Source organism: Lipotes vexillifer, unplaced genomic scaffold (genome assembly GCF_000442215.2).
Source record: "Lipotes vexillifer unplaced genomic scaffold, Lipotes_vexillifer_v1.1 scaffold448, whole genome shotgun sequence".
Lineage (NCBI taxonomy): Eukaryota > Metazoa > Chordata > Mammalia > Artiodactyla > Lipotidae > Lipotes > Lipotes vexillifer.
The window spans coordinates 2,996,897-3,015,551 of record NW_006787097.1 but is presented as its reverse complement, the minus strand read 5'-3'; the positions used below and the strand labels follow the sequence as shown (position 1 = coordinate 3,015,551).

General features: G+C 40.3%; 1 protein-coding gene and 1 pseudogene across 1 annotated transcript; one reads left to right on the top strand and one right to left on the bottom strand.

Annotated features, from left to right (window-relative positions):
• Nucleotides 1–6,224: 6,224 nt before the first annotated feature.
• LOC103081600 (60S ribosomal protein L12 pseudogene) lies at nucleotides 6,225–6,814 on the top strand (annotated as a pseudogene).
• Nucleotides 6,815–15,057: 8,243 nt separating this feature from the next.
• Nucleotides 15,058–18,423, bottom strand: LOC103081329 (ferritin, heavy subunit-like). The gene is made up of 4 exons (XM_007459884.1): nucleotides 18,322–18,423; nucleotides 16,360–16,506; nucleotides 16,200–16,325; nucleotides 15,058–15,276 (listed from the first exon to the last, which is right to left on the bottom strand). The coding sequence occupies exons 1-4, from the start codon at nucleotides 18,421–18,423 to the stop codon at nucleotides 15,058–15,060; spliced, it is 594 nt and encodes a 197-aa protein (XP_007459946.1).
• Between the last annotated feature and the right edge of the window lie 232 nt (nucleotides 18,424–18,655).

The following is an 18,655-nucleotide window of genomic DNA, read 5'->3' as shown; positions in this document are numbered from 1 at the left end:
GTGGGTCTCTTGTAGACAGCAAATATATGGGTCTTGTTTTTGTATCCATTCAGCCAATCTGTGTCTTTTGGTGGGAGCATTTAGTCCATTTACATTTAAGGTAATTATCGATATGTATGTTCCTATTCCCATTTTCTTAATTGTTTTGGGTTCGTTATTGTAGGTCTTGTCCTTCTCTTGTGTTTCTTCCCTAGAGAAGCTCCTTTAGCAGTTGTTGTAAAGCTGGCTTGGTGCTGCTGAACTCTCTCGGTTTTTGCTTGTCTGTTAAGGTTTTAATTTCTCCATCAAATCTGAATGAGATCCTTGCTGGGTAGAGTAATGTTGGTTGCAGGTTTCTTTCCTTCACCACTTTAAATATGTCCTGCCAGTCCCTTCTGGCTTGCAGAGTTTCTGCTGAAAGATCAGCTGTTAACCTTATGGGGATTCCCTTGTGTGTTATTTGTTGTTTTTCCCTTGCTGCTTTTAATATGTTTTCTTTGTATTTAATTTTTGACAGTTTGATTAATATGTGTCTTGGCGTATTTCTCCTTGGATTTATCCTGTATGGGACTCTCTGTGCTTCCTGGACTTCATTAACTATTTCCTTTCCCATATTAGGGAAGTTTTCAACTATAATCTCTTCAAATATTTTCTCAGTCCCTTTGTTTTTCTCTTCTTCTTCTGGAACCCCTATAATTCGAAAGTTGGTGCATTTAGTGTTGTCCCAGAGGTCTCTGAGACTGTCCTCAGTTCTTTTCATTCTTTTTTCTTTATTCTGCTGTGCAGTAGTTGTTTTCACTATTTTATCTTCCAGGTCACTTATCCGTTCTTCTGCCTCAGTCATTCTGCTATTGATCCCATCTAGAGTATTTTTAATTTCATTTATTGTGTTGTTCATCGTTGTTTGTTCATCTTTAGTTCTTCTAGGTCCTTGTTCAATGTTTCTTTCATTTTGTCTATTCTATTTCCAAGATTTTGGATCATCTTTACTATCATTATTCTGAATTCTTTTTCAGGTAGATTGCCTATTTCCTCTTCATTTGTTATGTCTAGTTGGTTTTTATCTTGCTCCTTCATCTGCTGTGTGTGTTTCTGTCTTCTCATTTTGCTTATCTTACTGTGTTTGGGGTCTCCTTTTTGCGGGCTGCAGTTTCATAGTTCCCGCTGTTTTAGGTGTCTGTCCTCAGTGGCTAAGGTTCGTTCAGTGGGTTGTGTAGGCTTCCTGGTGGAGGGGACTAGTGCCTGTGTTCTGGTGGATGAGGCTGGATCTTGTCTCTCTAGTGGGCAGGTCCACGTCTGGTGGTGTGTTTTGGGGTGTCTGTGGACTTATTATGATTTTAGGCAGCCTTGGTGCTAATGGGTGGGGTTGTGTTCCTGTCTTGCTAGTTGTTTGGCATAGGGTGTCCAGCAGTGTAGCTTGCTGGTCGTTGAGTGAAACTGGGTCTTGGCATTGAGATGGAGATCTCTGGGAGATTTTCGCCAATTGATATTACGTGGAGCTGGGAGGTCTCTTGTGGACCAGTGTACTGTAGTTGGCTCTCCCACCTCAGAGTCACAGCACTGACTCCTGGCTGTAGCACCAAGAGCCTTTCATCCACATGGCTCAGAATAAAAGGGAGAAAAAGTAGAAAGAAAGAAAGAGGATAAAATAAAATAAAGTAAGATATAGTAAAATAAAGTTATTAAAATAAAAAATAATTATTAAGAAAAAAAATTTTTTAAGTAAAAAAAAAAAAAAGAAAGAAAGAAAAACGGACAGGCAGAACCCTAGGACAAATGGTGAAAGCAAAGCTATACAGACAAAATCTCACACAGAAGCATACATATACACACTCACAAAAAGAGGAAAAGAGGAAAAATAATATATCTTGCTCTCGAAGTCCACCTCCTCAATTTGGGATGATTTGTTGTCTATTCATGTATTCCACAGATGCAGGGTACATCAAGTTGATTGTGCAGCTTTAATCCACTGCTTCTGAGGCTGCTGGGAGAGATTTCCCTTTCTCTTCTTTGTTCTCACAGCTCCCGGGTTCAGCTTTGGATTTGGCCCCCACCTCTGCATGTAGGTCACCTGAGGGCGTCTGTTCTTCGCTCAGACAGGACGGGGTTAAAGGAGCCGCTGCTTCGGGGTCTCTGGCTCACTCAGGCCGGGGGGAGCGCGGGGTGCGGATGCGGGGCGAGCCTGCGGCGGCAGAGGCCGCCGTGACATTGTACCAGCCTGAGGTGCGCCGTGCATTCTCCCAGGGAAGTTGTCCCTGGATCGCGGGACCCTGGCAGTGGCGGGCTGCACAGGCTCCCCGGAAGTGGGGTGTGGAAAGTGACCTGTGCTCGCACAGAGGCTTCTTGGTGGAAGCAGCAGCCTTAGCATCTCATGCCCGTCTCTGGGGTCCGTGCTGTTAGCTGCGGCTCGCGCCTGTCTCTGGACCTCCTTTAAGCAGTGCTCTTAATCCCTTCTCCTCGCACACCAGGAAATTTTTTTGCTTTACGCGGCCCTCTCACTGCTGTGGCCTCTCCCGTTGTGGAGCCCAGGCTCCAGACCCGCAGGCCCAGCAGCCATGGCTCATGGGCCCAGTCGCTCCGCAGCATGTGGGATCTTCCTGGACCGAGGCATGAACCCGTGTCCCCTGCATCGGCAGGGGGACCCTCAACCACTGCGCCACCAGGGAAGCCCTAAGCAGCGCTCTTAATCCCCTCTCCTCATGCACCAGGAAACAAAGAGGGAAGAAAAAGTCTCTTATCTCTTCGGCAGGACCAGACTTTTCCCCGGACTCCCTCCCGGCTTGCCGTGGCGCACTAGCCCCTTCACGCTGTGTTCACGCCGCCAGTCCTCTCCCTGTGCTCCGACCGAAGCCCGAGCCTCAGCTCTCAGCCCCGCCCGCCCCGGCGGGTGAGCAGACAAGCCTCTTGGCCTGGTGAGTGCCGGTTGGCACTGATCCTCTGTGCGGGAATCTCTCCGCTTTGCCCTCCGCACCCCTGTTGCTGCGCTCTCCTCCGCGGCTCCGAGGCTTTCTCCCTCCGCCACCCGCAGACTCCGCCCGCAAAGGGGCTTCTAGTGTGTGGAAACCTTTCTTCCTTCACAGATCCCTCCCACTGGTGCAGGTCCCGTCCCTATTCTTTTGTCTGTGTTTTTTCTTTTTTCTTTTGCCCTACTCAGGTATGTGGGGAGTTTCTTGCCTTTTGGGAGGTCTGAGGTCTTCTGCCAGAGTTCAGTGGGTGTTCTGTAGGAGTTGTTCCATGTGTAGATGTATTTCTGATGTATCTGTGGGGAGGAAGGTGATCTCCGCATCTTACTCTTCCGCCATCTTCCTAAATGAGTTATTGTGAAATGCTTAGAACGGTGCCTGTCACATACTAAGTATTTGATAAAAGAGGAACAAATCAATTTAGAGGTGATAAATAGGGGTGCTGGGGTCTTAGCTGCAAAGAGGCTTTATGGATGCTGTGGTGGGTTGGATAGTGTCCCACGAAATTCATGTATACCCAGAAACTCAAAATGTGATTTTATTTTCAGTAAGGGTCTTTGTAGATATAATTAGGATAAGGATCAAAATGAAATCATGCTGGGTTAGAGTGGGCCCTAAATCCAATGCAAATGTCCTTATAGGAGACAGAAGGGGAGAAACACAGGGAGAAGGCAATGTGAATATGGGGGCAGAGATTGCAGTGATGCTTCCACAAGCCAAGGAATGCCAAGAATTGCCAGCAACACCAGAAGTTAGGAGAGAGGCATGAAAGAGTTTCTCCCTTAGAGTCTCCAGGAGGAACCACCCTGCTTGATAACCCAACTCCTTCTTCTTTTGTATTTATCGTTGTTGTTTGAGTTGGAGATTTCTGGATCATCCATTTGTAAGAATTTCCTGTAGGTGAGAAAGGACCAGGATAGCAATCTAGGCTAAGTGATTTTGATATTTTTTTCTAAAGCAATATCTCTTTTCATTTTTTAAGAAATAAATTTATGTATTTTAATTTTTATTTATTTTTGGTTGCATTGGGTCTTTGCTGCTGCACATGGGCTTTCTCTAGTTGCGGTGAGTGGGGGCTACTCTTCGTTGCGGTGCTCGGGCTTCTCATTGCAGTGACTTCTCTTTTTGCGGAGTACGGGCTCTAGGTGCGTGGGCTTCAGTAGTTGTCACAAACAGGCTCAGTAGTTGTGGCTCACGGGCTTAGTTGCTCTGCAGCATGCGGGATCTTCCCAGACCAGGGCTCGAACCCGTGTCCCCTGCATTCAGGCGAATTCTTTACCACTGCTCCACCAGGGAAGCCCAGTATCTCTCTTTTCTATAGTCACAAAATCCAATCCAACCTTCGTCCACTCCAGGTTGTCTTCACGAGTCTTTTTGCACTTATGTACCTAATGTTTCCCGAAGGACTTTCTGTCAGCATAGCGCTCTTCCTGAACCCTCTTTAGCAGACAAATGATATGATTTTTGCATTCAAGGGGTATTCCTCACGTTTAGGAAGTAAACATTTTAGTGTGTTCTTTATGACATCTATTATTACTGAATTTTTTCTCCTCTACTCTCTTTCTTTAAGTATCCCGGATGATAAAGGTTTTGGGCATCTGAAGTCATAAGTTTTAGTTTAGGAAGCCACAACAGTGCTGCAGGTGTTTCTGAGAACAGGATGTCTGTGGCAGATGTGAGAAATCAACAGTAAATATTCACTCCCAAAAGGATGAGGTCAGATCACCAGTGAGAACTGTGATCAAAGAGGGCAGGTGCAATGAGAGGGTTGGTGATAGAAGGCTTAGAATATGTTTGGGCGAGGAGTCACAAAGACGTGGCAGATTTGAGAAAATAGCACTTTCTTTTTGTTAACATCTTTATTGCAGTGTAATTGCTTTACAATGGTGTGTTAGTTTCTGCTTTATAACAAAGTGAATCAGTTATACATATACATATGTTCCCATATCTCTTCCCTCTTGAGCCTCCCTCCCTCCCACCCTCCCTATCCCACCCCTCTAGGTGGTCACAAAGCACTGAGCTGATCTCCCTTTGCTATGCGTCTGCTTCCCACTAGCTATCTGTTTTACGTTTGGTAGTGTATATATGTCCATGCCACTCTCTCACTTTGTCACAGCTTACCCTTCCCCCTCCCCATATCCTCAAGTCCATTCTCTAGAAGGTCTGTGTCTTTATTCCCATCTTACCCCTAGGTTCTTCATGACATTTTTTTTTCTTTCTTAGATTCCATATATATGTGTTAGCATACGGTATTTGTTTTTCTCTTTCTGACTTACTTCACTCTGTATGACAGACTCTAGGTCCATCCACCTCATTACAAATGTCTCAATTTCGTTTCTTTTTATGGCTGAGTAATATTCCATTGTATATATATGCCATGTCTTCTTTATCCATTCATCCAATGATGGACACTTAGGTTGCTTCCATGTCCTGGCTATGGTAAATAGAGCTGCAATGAACATTGTGGTACATGACTCTTTTTGGATTATGGGTTTCTCAGGATATATGCCCAGTAGTGGGATTGCTGGGTCATATGCTAGTTCTATTTGTAGTTTTTTAAGGAACTTCCATACTGTTCTCCATAGTGGCTGTACCAATTCACATTCCCACCAGCAGTGCAAGAGTGTTCCCTTTTCTCCCCACCCTCTCCAGCATTGATTGTTTCTAGATTTTTTGATGATGGCCATTCTGACTGGTGTGAGATGATATCTCATTGTAGTTTTGATTTACATTTCTCTAATGATTAATGATGTTGAGCATTCTTTCATGTGTTTGTTGGTAATCTGTATATCTTCTTTGGAGAAATGTCTATTTAGGTCTTCTGCCCATTTTTGGATTCAGTTGTTTGTTTTTTTGTTATTGAGCTGCATGAGCTGCTTGTAAATCTTGGAGATTAATCCTTTGTCAGTTGCTTCATTTGCAAATATTTTCTCCCATTCTGAGGGTTGTCTTTTTGTCTTGTTTATGGTTTCCTTTGCTGTGCAAAAGCTTTGAAGTTTCATTAGGTCCCATTTGTTTATTTTTGTTTTTATTACCATTTCTCTAGGAAGTGGGTCAAAAAGGATCTTGCTGTGATTTATGTCATAGAGTGTTCTGCCTATGTTTTCCTCTAAGAGTTTGATAGTTTCTGGCCTTACATTTAGATCTTTAATCCATTTTGAGTTTATTTTTGTGCATGGTGTTAAGGAGTGTTCTAATCTCATACTTTTACATGTACCTGTCCAGTTTTCCCAGCACCACTTATTGAAGAGGCTGTCTGGGAAAATAGCACTTTTAAAACAGAAGGGAGCTTTCAGCTTTCAGCTTGAAGTGGCCAAGGTGCAACTTTCTTGGGTCATCCCAAATGTGGGTTCATATGACACCAGCCACCTCCACCTTTCTGCCTAAGTTCAACCCCAAGGAGGTAAAAGCTGTATATCTGAGGTGCACTGATGGGGAAGTCGGTGCCACATTTGCCCTGGCCAGCAATATCGGCTCCCTAGGTCTGTCTCCAAAAGAGGTTGGTGGTGACATCTCCAAGGCAACTAGTAATTGGAAGGGTCTGAGAATTACAGTGAATCTGACCATTCAGAACTCACAGGCCCAGATTGAGGTAGTACCTTCTGCCTCTGTCTTGATCATCAAAGCCGTCAAAGAACTGCCAAGAGACAGAAAGAAGCAGAAAAACATTAAGCACAGTGGAAACATCACTTTTGATGAGATTGTCAACATTGTGCAACAGATGAGGCACTGATCTTTAGCTAGAGAACTCTCTGGAACCATTAAAGAGATCCTGGGGATTTTCCAGCCCATGGGTTGCAATGCTGATGGCTGCCACCCTCACGACAGGAGATGACATCAACAGTGGTACAGTGGAATGCCTAGCTAGTTAAGAACTACAAAGGAAAATAATTAAATAAAGGGTTATTTGATGACCAATAAATAAATAAATAAGAGGGGAGTTACAAAGTGGAAATTAGGACAAGATTCCTTGGTGAAAGTGCTTCTTCACCAGAGGTGGTAAAGATACTATAGAAGTTTGGAACTGATGGTGGGAGCCTTTGTGAACCAAGTTAAGATCTGAAATTTAGGTAAGACTTAGTACCAGAAGTGCAATTTATAATAGCAATAGAAGAGGGAGCTCTTGAACTGAGAAACTGGGAAAGCTACCCCTTCCCTCACTTCAAAAGATCCTCCTTCAAACTGAGAAAAATCTGACTTATTTAAATATAATTGACAAAGTATTGTGCAACTAAAACATCCAAAGGAAGCTGCTCTAGGGAAACAAAAGGGCAAAAAAAAAAAAGACCTGAAAATAGATACAAAACTTCTCTATAGATTAACAACACTCCCTACAAAAATATCAGCCCAAAGCAGAAGAAAAGTGCAATATAACATTCCAACATGAATAAAGAGGCGTAAAATCTTGATGCAATTGCAGACAGGAAAGAAAACAATAAAAAATAAATACATGACAACATACAAGGAAACTCCCATAAGGCTATCAGCTAATTTTTCAGCAGAAACTCTGCAGGCCAGAAGGGAATGGCACAATATATTTAAAGTGATGAAAGGGAAAAACCTACAACCAAGGATACTTTACCCAGCAAGGCTTTTGTTCAGATTTGATGGAGAAATCAGAAGCTTTACGGACAAGCAAAAATTAAAAGAGTTCAGCACCACCAAATCAGCTTTATAACAAATGTTAAAGGATCTTTTCTAGGCAAAAAAGAAAAGGCCACAACTAGAAACAAGAAAATTGTGAAGTGAAAAACTCAGCAGTAAAGGCAAACACACAGTAAAGGTAGGAAATCATCCAAAAACAAAACTCATAGGGAGGATAAAAGACAGGAGTAGTAAAATCATCTATATTTACAATAAGCAGTTAAGGGATACATGAAACAATTAGATATTAAATATTATATCAAAAACAGTAATCATGAGGGGAGGAGAATACAAATGCAGGGTTTTAAAAATGCATTTTAAATGAAGAGATCAGCAATTAAAACAATTATGTATATAGACAGCTATAAAAAAAAAAAACCTCATGGTAACTGCAAACCAAAAACCTATAATAGATATACACATAAAAAAGAAAAATGAATCCAAACAGAACACTAAAGGTAGTCATCAAATCACAGGAGGAGAACAAAAGAAGAATAATGGCAAAAAAAGACATACAAAAACAAATCCCAAACAATTAACAAAATGGCAGTAAGAACATACACAGTGAAAATTACCTTAAATATAAACAGACTAAATGCTTCAACCAAAAGCCACAGAGTGGTTGAATGGATACAAAAACAAGACTTGTATATATGCTGCCTACAAGAGACTCACTTCAGATCTAGGGACACATACAGACTGAAAGTGAAGGGATGGAAAATGGTATTCCATGCAAATGGAAATCATAGTCAATGGTGAAAAGTTAAGAGCATTTCCTCTAAGATCAGGAACATGACAAGGATGCCCACTCTCACCAATTTTATTCAACATAGTTTTGGAAGTCCTAGCCATAGCAATCAGAGGAGAAAAATAACTGAAAAGAATCCATATTGGAAAGGAAGAAGTAAAACTGTCACTGTTTGCAGATGACATGATACTATATATAGAAAATCTGAAAAATGCCACCAGAAAACTACTAGAGCTCATCAATGAATTTGGTAAAGTTGCAGGATGCAAATTTAATATACAGAAATCTGTTGCATTTCTATACACTAGCAATGAACTATCAGAAAGAGGAATTAAGGAAACATCCCATTTACCATAACATCAAAAAGAATAAAATACCTAGGAATAAACCTAGGTATAAAATAAAATAAAATACCTCAGGAGGCAAAACACCTGTACTTGGAAAACTATAAGACTCTGATGAAAGAAATTGAAGATGACACTAACAGATGGAAAGATATACTGTGTTCTTGGATTGGAAGCATCAATATTGTTAAAATGACCATACTACCCAAGGCAATCTACAGATCCAATGCAATCCATATAAAAATACCAATGGCATTTTTCACAGAACTAGAACAAATAATTTTAAAATTTGTATGGAAACATAAAAGACCCCAAATAGTCAAAACAATCTAGAGAAAGAACAGAGCTGGAAGAAGACTATACTACAAAGCTACAGTAATCGAAACAGTATGGTACTGGCACAAAAAACAGACACATAGAATGGAACAGGAAAGACAGCCCAGAAATAAACCCATGCACTATGGTCAAATTAATCTACGACAAAGGAGGCAAGAATATACAATGGAGAAAAGACAGTCTCTTTGATAAGTGGTGCTGGGAAAACAAGACAGCTACATGTAAAAGAATGAAATTAGAACACTCTCTAACACCATATACAAAATAAACTCAAAATGGATTAAAGACCTAAATGTAAGACCAGATACTATAAAACTCCTTGAGGAAAATATAGGCAGAACATTCTTTGACATAAATTGCAGCAATATTTTTTTTGGATCCCTCTCCTAAAGCAAAGGAAACAAAAGCAAAAATAAACAAATGGGACCTAAATAAAACTAAAGGTTCTTCACAGCAAAGGAAACCATCAACAAAACAAAAAGACAACCTACTTAATGGGAGGGGATATGGGAGAAAATATTTGCAAATGATATGACCTATAAGGGGTTAATATTTAACATATATAAACAGCTCATACAATTCAACATCAAAAAAGTAAAAATTAAAAAATGGGCAGAAGGACTGAATATATATTTTTCCAAAGAAGAAATGCAGATGGCCAACAGGCACATGAAAAGATGCTCTACATCACTAATAATCAGGGAAATGCAAATCAAAACCACAATGAGATATCACCTCATGCTGGTCAGAATGGCTATCATCAAAAAGAACACAAATAACAAGTGTTGGCGAGGATGTGGAGAAAAGGGAACCCTCCTACAGTGTTGGTAGGAATGTAAATTGGTGCAGCCACTGTGGAAAACAGTATGGAGGTTTCTCAAAAAACTAAAAATAGAACTATAATATGAACCAGCAATTCCACTCCTGGGTAAATATTGAAAAAAAACAAAAACACTAATTCTAAAAGGCATTGATACATGGACCCCAACGTTCATAGCAGCATTAGTCACAATTGCCGAGGTATGGAAGCAACCTAAGTATCCATCAGCAGATGACTCGATAAGGAAAATGTGGTATATATACATACATATATATATATATATATATACACATATACACACACACACACACACACACACACACACACACACACACACACACACACATAGACACAATGGGATACTACTCGGCCATAAAAAGAATGAAATTTTGCCATTTGCAGCAACATGTATGGACTTGGAGGGCATAATGCTAGGTGAAATACATCAGACAGAGAAAAACTAATACTGCGTGATATCACTTATACATGAAATCTAAAAAAATACAATAAACTAGTGAACATAACAAAAAAGAAGCAGACTCACAGATACAGAGAACAAACTAGTGGTTACAAGTATGGGGAAGGGTGAAGGGGTGAGGGAGTGGGAGGTACAAACTATTGGGTGTAAGATAAGCTACAAAGATGTATTGTACAACTTGGGGAATATAGCCAATATCTTGTAATAGTTGTAAATGGAATGTAACCTTTTAAAAATAAATAGATACATTAACACAGGGAAGACTTGGCCACCAAAGGAAGCTGATGGTCAGTCGATAGGAAGATCTGAAATGGTACCTAGTAAAATTTAGGAAAGAAATGGAAGAAACAGAATCATTTCATAAATAGAGACTAAATTACAAATAGCATAAGAAGAAATAGACCCTATAGAAAGCACAGCAGGACACAGTTTATACATATGGAAAAAATGAAGTATAAGGGAAATAAGGAAAAAGATTTTTTTAAAGTAAATGTTATAAATGGTAGGCAAAAATGATTCAAAATATGAATAATTGGAGTTCTTCCAGTTGGAGGAAATACAAAAGAATGGAGTAAAGCAAACATTAGAAAATGCTGTGAAATAGGACTTGAATTTGTATATTAAAAAGCATACCCAAGATATGGAAGAAAACTGTCTCAGAATGATCAATACCAAGACATATCCTACTAACACATACCCTGCCAACACAAGATGTAGCCTACTAACACTAGTAGCACACTTTGAGAATCTGGGCAAAAACATTGTGTCATTTATAAGTGAAAGAAAGACAAGTTGGCATAGCTAGAGTCAATGCTAACAGAAACAGAACAATATTTATCAGATACTTGAGGAGAGTTTGAGCCAAGGATTTTAAATCCATCCAAGATATTCTTCAAGTGTCAAAGGTACAGGCAAAAATTTCTGCAAATTCATGGACTGTGGGAATACTATCTGCGTTAGGCCTTGCTGAAGTACCTCCCAAAGAACAAAATTGACCCAAGCAGAAAAATGATCAGGGAAACATCAGCAAAGTCCTGGGAGTGAACACTGAATGTATTTAACAATGAAACTATGGCTAAAACAAGGACTAACATAAGGGTTACAAAATAAAATGTAGTATGATGATTGTATTTATATAAGCTTTCACTATGGAGGCTGTTATATTAAAAATTATAGTCCTTATGATATTTTTGTTCTAGTGACTGTCTTTATAATTAGACTTTTACATAAAACTTTTAGAACCCTCTTTCTTCAGGCAGTATCTATTGACTCCTACTGTGAACATCAAGTGAATTAGCTTGTAACTCCTTCCTTTCTTTTCTTTGTAGCTTTCTCTACTCAATTTTAGTTAACAATATTATTTATTATGGGCTGAATTTTGTCCTCCCAAAAGGCATGAGGTATGTATATGCTTATTTTATAAGATAAAATGACATGTCTTTTTCCAAAGTGATTGTACCACTTTACATTCTCACCAACAATGTGTGAGAGATTCAGTTATTTCACCACCTTGCCAGCATATGGTGTTGATAGTCATTTTAATTTTAGCCATTCTGATGAGTATATAGTGACTCATTGTGGTTTTGGGGTTTGTATTTCCCGGTGACTAATGATGTTAAGGAAGTTTTATGTGTGTTCCCGTGTTTTTCCCCATGACCGGAGCTTACTCTTTGGTACTAAACTGTCTAAACCTTCAAAATCCTGTTAGGATCATGAACAAAATTGCTTTAGACCTTTGATTTGGAAGGTGTCACAATTTTCAAATTTAATCTTCCTCTTCTCTTTTCATTATTCAAAGCTTCTTTCTTTCAGGAAACATTTTAGTTTTATTTTATAAAGTTTCCAAGCTACTTTTATTAAAATTATTCCTAGATATCTTATGTATTGATATTTGTGGCTAAACAAGATATCTTTTAAAAAATATTCTCTCATTTGTTGATACTATATATGAAAAGTTGATTTGTAGATATTCATCCTGCATCCTGGCTAGATGCAGGATGACTTATAACTTAACAAGAAAGTTTATAACTTTTCTAAGTTTAAATAAGTTTTTTTAAACAGATCTTTTCCTTTAGCTTTTCTATTGCATTGCCTATAATAGTGGTGCTCAAACAGGGTGATTTTTGCCTCTCAAGAGATATTTGGCAATGTCTGGAAACAGTTTTCCCACAACTGGAGAAGGTTCCATCTAGTAGGTAGAGGCCAGGGGTGCTGCTAGACACCTTACAATGCAAACGATTACTCCACATAACAAGGGTCATTTGCCTCAAAATGTCAGTAGTACTGAGGTTGAGAAACTCTGCTTGAGAACATTCAGAAAAAACAATAAGTAGTGCTGAGAATAATGCAGTCTTGTCTTATTCCGAATTCAATGTGAAATTCTATCATTCATTAACAAGTGTAAAATTGGATATAAATTAGTAATTATAAAAGTGAGAATTTATTCAAGAATGCTTTGTAAACTAGTATTTCTCCAGTGGTGACAAGCTCGCCATGGCAGTGATTTTCAAGATGTGTGACTTGTAGAAAAGGTGTGAAGAGGTAGGAAAAGAAGTCCACTATGTGGTTGACTATTCCCTTTAGAACAAGATACTTTTTTTTTTTTAATGTGCAATCTTTATTAATACAAATGTAACATAACAAGTGGGCATTGAACATTTTAAAGCATACATGGCATATGGATTTTTGCACAGTGATTGCAGTAGTAATGACCTGCTAAAAACATTCATGCAACATAGGAATGAATAGAAGAGCAGAGTAAACATGGACATACATTCAAAAGAAAGGGGATGTGGGGGGCTGTTCAATTCATATGAAGTTTCAGTTATGCAAGATGAATAAGTTCTAAAGATCTGTTGTACAACATAGTACCTATAGTTATCAAGACTGTATTTTTAAAATTTTTATTTATTTATTTATTTATGGCAGCGTTGCATCTTAGTTGCATCAGGCGGGATCTTCGTTGAGACACGTGGGCTATTTCCTTGCGGCGCGGGGGCTCTTCGTTGTGGCACGCGGGGTTTTTTTCTTCTCTCTCTGTCTCTCTCTCTAGTTGAGGCGCGCGAGCTCAGTAGTTGTGGTGTGTGGGCTTAGTTGCCCCGTGGCCTGTGGGATCTTTGTTCCCTGACCAGGGATGGAAACTGCGTCCCCTGCATTGGAAGGCAGATTCTTTATCACTGAACCACCAGTGAAGTACCAACAATACTGTATTGTGCACTTAAAAATGTAAGTGGGTAGATTTCAAGTTAAGTATTCTTACCACAATTTAAAAAAAATAAAATGAAAGAAGCATGGTTCAAAAATAAGTAGTTTTAGCAAAACATAAACATAAAAGTTGAAATCGATTAAGCTTTTTTTAGCAATTCAACATCACTTTTCATGAACACCATAATAGAGAATATTTATCAGACAGTTAATTAATCCTTCCTCAGCTCCACCACTAAGTAGCGGTATGACTTTGGGTAAGTTACTGTTTTGTCTCAGTGTCATCTGTAAAATGGAGATAAAAAAGAACCTATCTCATAGGCTTGTGGTGATGATTAAATATGTAGAACAAGATACTTCTAATATTAAATGTTTTAAGATTCTGTCTCAATTTCAGTCACATGTTTTCTTATTCTAAGTGCTTTCATTATGTACTGGCTTTCCAAGTTTAAGAAATGGCACTGTTTATTATACAAATAACAGAATACATAATCTGAGCAGGTGCTGTTTTTAGATACTTTACATACTTAATCCTCTTATTAACTTTATGAACTAAGTAATATTAATCCTACTTTACAGATGACTAAACTGTATCAATGAGTGAGGTAAATAAAAACTTATTCAAGGCCATGGAGCTGGTCAGTTTTAAAGCCAGGATACAAGCCTATAGCGCCCCCTTTCTTCCCAGGTGGTACTAGCCACCTGAGGTCCTTGGGTCTGATCCAAGCTTGCATGCTCATTGTTTGCTCCTGAAAGCAGTTACCCCAGTAGCTGCTAGGTAGCCCACAGTGGAGGGGGTCGGGGCATCCCAACACTTGTCTGTAGTGTCTTTTTTTTTTTTTGCGGTACGCGGGCCTCTCACTGCTGTGGCCTCTCCCGTTGCGGGCCACAGGTTGCGGAGCACAGACTCTGGACGCGCAGGCCCAGCAGCCATGGCCCACGGGCCCAGCCGCTCCGCGTGCTCCTCCCGGACCGGGGCATGAACCCGCATGCCCTGCATTGGCAGGCGGACTCCCAATCACTGCGCCACCAGGGAAGCCCTGTGGTGGCTTAATTGCCTAGGTACCCTCCTGTTCCCTATGCCTACCTCCAGCTGTGGAAATGCACCTGGGTTGCAGCTGCCTATACACTGTATATCTTTCAAGTGAGAGTCACCTTTTCTAGACCAAGAGTTCTTAAGTTTTAGCTTTGCATTTACTCAGAAAACCCTACTATTTTGTAAACTTAAGATGTGTATACAAGCTGGGGGAGGAGGACATTAGGGAGACCTAAGGTTTCACTACTTAATTTCTGCTATATCCACTTGGACTAGCTGAATTTACCAAATCCTGACTCTGTATCTGGGTGTTGAGGAAAGCCTTTTTTTTTTTTTTTTAAATGCACCCACTGTACCTCAGGAAGCTTTCACCAAACTCACATTAATGAACCTAACCCTTCTTGTGCTCCAATATCAATCTCTTTACACATAATTATAATGCAAAACAGATTTATTTGTGAGGTGAAAAGGAAAGCACACTTCTGTCAAATGAAGATTAAGATTCTTAAGTAGCTGACGCTGGGACCTGCTGGGTGGGAAGATTTGCTGTGCTGCCTTCAGATGTTGTCTCTTTACCTGATGTTTCAGATGTTTCGGCAGCCTTTTCAGGCTGTCCTTCACTCTGGGCCGCCTTTTCTAAGTCCTTCTGATAGTCAAGCTGGTACTCCAGGTAGCTTATGTTCCTGGTCTGTTCATCCAGGAACTTCTTCATGAAGCGTGAGAGCTACAGAAATAAAACAAGGAAGAACTCATCGAGGCCCTTGTCTGCGATGGGAGGCAATCTAAGATCTTGCTACCCAAATTATAGCTCAGTCCTAGTCCAGCAGTCCTAGGAGCTTGTCAGAAATGCAGAATCCTGAATCCCTTCCAGGCCTACTAAATCAGAATCTATATTTTAAGAAGCAACTAGGCAATTCATATGCATATTGAAGTTCAAAGGGCACTGATCTATGACCTTCAAGACCTCCAGATGAATACAAACATCCACTTTCAATGAGTATGAGTGTTAAGGCAACTCATCAAAAGTACAGATTAATTTAAGTAATAAGCTACTACTGCAATGTTTTTTCCACCCTATCTCAATGACATGTAAGTTTCAAGTAGGCTCCCAGACCCCATTCAAGCATTTAAATTTTAGTGTTCTGGCATAAGGCTCAGGCATTTGATCATTTTCAGGGCTCCTCAGCAAGTCCAGTATGCATCTAGGTTGATAACTTTTCTACTAGGTCATTTTCTTCACTTCGACTTCCAGAAAAGTTAAAGCGTTGGTGAGAAATAAGTTACCACTGCGAGGTAGAGTGCTCACTATTAACCAAGAATACTTCAGAGAAGTCTATGGAATAGGTCACCACTGACATTCACTTTTGTAGGGGCAGTCTAGGACAGTGGTTCTCAAGATGTGTTTATTTATATCCAGAGTGCATTATTCCTGAAAAGTCGTCTTCCCGTCTTGTATTGAGTTGCATTTCTCCTTACCAGGACACCTACTCCTCCCATGTCCCAACTACTCCAAGAAATAAGTTCATATATTTCCTTCGGGGGAAATAGACACATTAGATAATCCATTGCCTTGCGCTCTTTCCCAAAAGCAAGCCACAATCCAGAAGTGAAAGATGACACTGCTTTCAGAACCAGTTTGCTACTTACATTGGTTTCTTTATTCTTAGAAGCCAAGGTCTTCAGTTCTTGCAGCAGCGTGTTTAACGCTTTCTCCAACTGCAGAGCAGACTCTATAGCTTGTTTGCCAGTTCCCCAGTTATCTATATCAGGCCTCTGTTGGAGAGAAACAGGGGAGTCACTATCCTACCTGAGGCACAGCTTGGTTACATCCTACTTCCTGGGTAGAATTATGACTAGATTTGCAGAGGTCGATGATTTCCACACTTCCTGGCACAATGGAATCAGTGGGGCACCTTAAATACTGATGTCTGGCTTTCAACTGCAGACATTCTGACTTAATTGGGACAGAGGAGCAGGGTTTTTAAAAGCTCCCCAGGTGACTTTAATGTTCTGCAAAGCATGGATACCACTAGCACAGTTATATGCACTATTCCATTAGCTTTGGGATTTCACTAGCTTTGGATGGTGGTTCAGTTCAGTCACCAGACATTTAGTTTTTTTTATAGACCTGGAGTTAAAAGAACCCCCTCAGATAAGTAGGAATGTTTCTAAATGTAATACCTTCGACTAAGGCTCAGATTGTTTCTTTAGTGTCTGTTCCAGCGAAAAAAATGTTTGTTTTACTACATCGAAGAGATGGCTGTATTAAATACCTGAGCGTACATCTGAATTAAAGATCTAATATAGGATACTAACAGCTCTAGGAAGAGACCAGTAGTTCTTCTCAAACTATACAGAGGATTAGAATCATCTGGAGAGCTCGGTAAGACACAGCTCCTTGGGCCCCATCCTTAGAGAGTCTGATTCAGTTTATCAGAGTGAGGTCAATGAATCTGCATTTCCAGTGAGCTTCCCAGGTGATGCTGGCACTGTGGTCCAGAGATGACACTTTGTATGGCTCCTTGAGAAAAGCCAAACATACATTTAGCGGCTAAAGTTTACTCAAAATGATATGAAGAGGCTACAAAGAAGACACATGCTTGCCCTAACATCCCATGTAGGAACATGAGTAAGCTAACAAGTCAGGGAGCAACTAATAATTTAGTTCTCTAAGGCTTCCCTGGTGGTGCAGTGGTTGAGAATCCACCTGCCGATGCAGGGGACGCGGGTTCGTGCCCCGGTCCGGGAGGATCCCACATGCCGCGGAGCGGCTCGGCCCGTGAGCCATGGCCGCTGAGCCTGCGTGTCCGGAGCCTGTGCTCCACAACAGGAGAGCCCACAACAGTGAGAGGCCCGTGTACCGCAAAAACAAAACAAAACAGAATTTAGTTCTCTAGACCCAGCAAAGGCCCCATGGAGATCATCATAACAAAGTTACATAGTCACCTTAATCACCGGAAGGCAGACTTTACACTTATATTTTCTTAGATATTTTATGAACTGCTTTGCATGCTCTCTCTTCACCTCAGCTTGATCTTGGAAAAATGTATGAAAAGAAGGCACTTCTGTATCTTCAATGTAATAACAGACCTGGGACAGGGATAAGAATAGGGAGAGACTGGAGGTGAGAGAAGTCTATGTTTAAGACTGTAATCTCACACAAACTCACTTTGTTGTCTCTGTGGCTATCCAAAGAGGCCTTCTTTGTTCAGTCCAGGGTCCTCACTTTGTCCTTTGACTTCCAGAAGGCCCCAGCTGCCTTCCTGAACCCAGTCTACTTCAAAGAGAAGCCACTCAGATTCTAATATGCTGGTGCCTAGCATTTTGCTATTAGGCCCCTTTAAGGGTCAGATTTATGAACCCTATATGCTAGCACTATAACCAGTAATTATGTCGACAAGTGGCAGAAGTCCAGCATAAATTAAGTGCCGTTGTAAAGTCAATCTATTTCATTAACCCTACCACATCTACATTAGCTCTAAAATAGCAGACGGGTGAAAAATTATTTATAACAGTGTCTGATGCCCATACAAGTTTTGGGAATCCTCTGGAAAATAACTGTGATTCTCCCAATAATAGCCCACAATTTGAAATCACAGCTCTAAATCATTGGGCCACAGAGAAGCAAAATCCCAGCCACTAAATTGTTGTTACGTCTAGTATCAAACAACAAACATGGCCATAACCACAATTAGAAAGGATATATAAGATATATTATCCAGATCAGAACTGAAACCTCCCTCACAGTGGCTCAAGGACCCATACTAACCATAGATAAATAAGCATCACTGACATGCAGCTCATAAGATGCTATTTGATTAATAGCAACCCTACACTCTTCAGAAAGAAGGCCCTCTGCCTGGGATGCCATCTCAACTTTAGGAAAAACCAGGCATAAAAAGTGCTACCCCCCAAGGTAAGGGACTTCTTAAATACTAACAAGCATATAGCCAGCCTACTTCTATCCAGCTGAAAACGAGATGAAATTCCATCCAGCTGAGATTAAGAGCTACCAACCTACCAATGAGGACCTTGTTTCTACACAAAAGAACAAATCTGACTAGAGAAAAAGGTGGAAAAAAGTTAATCCTCCTAACTATCCC

Excerpts from the sequence above, each read along its gene's own strand:
- LOC103081329 (XM_007459884.1), bottom strand. The coding sequence starts at position 18,423 with ATGGCATCCCAGGCAGAGGGCCTTCTTTCTGAAGAGTGTAGGGTTGCT. Across the intron at positions 16,507-18,321 it reads GTGATGCTTATTTATCTATG|TCAGAATGTCTGCAGTTGAA; the intron begins GTTAGTATGGGT and ends GTCCCAATTAAG. Across the intron at positions 15,277-16,199 it reads CTAAGAATAAAGAAACCAAT|CTCTCACGCTTCATGAAGAA; the intron begins GTAAGTAGCAAA and ends TTATTTCTGTAG.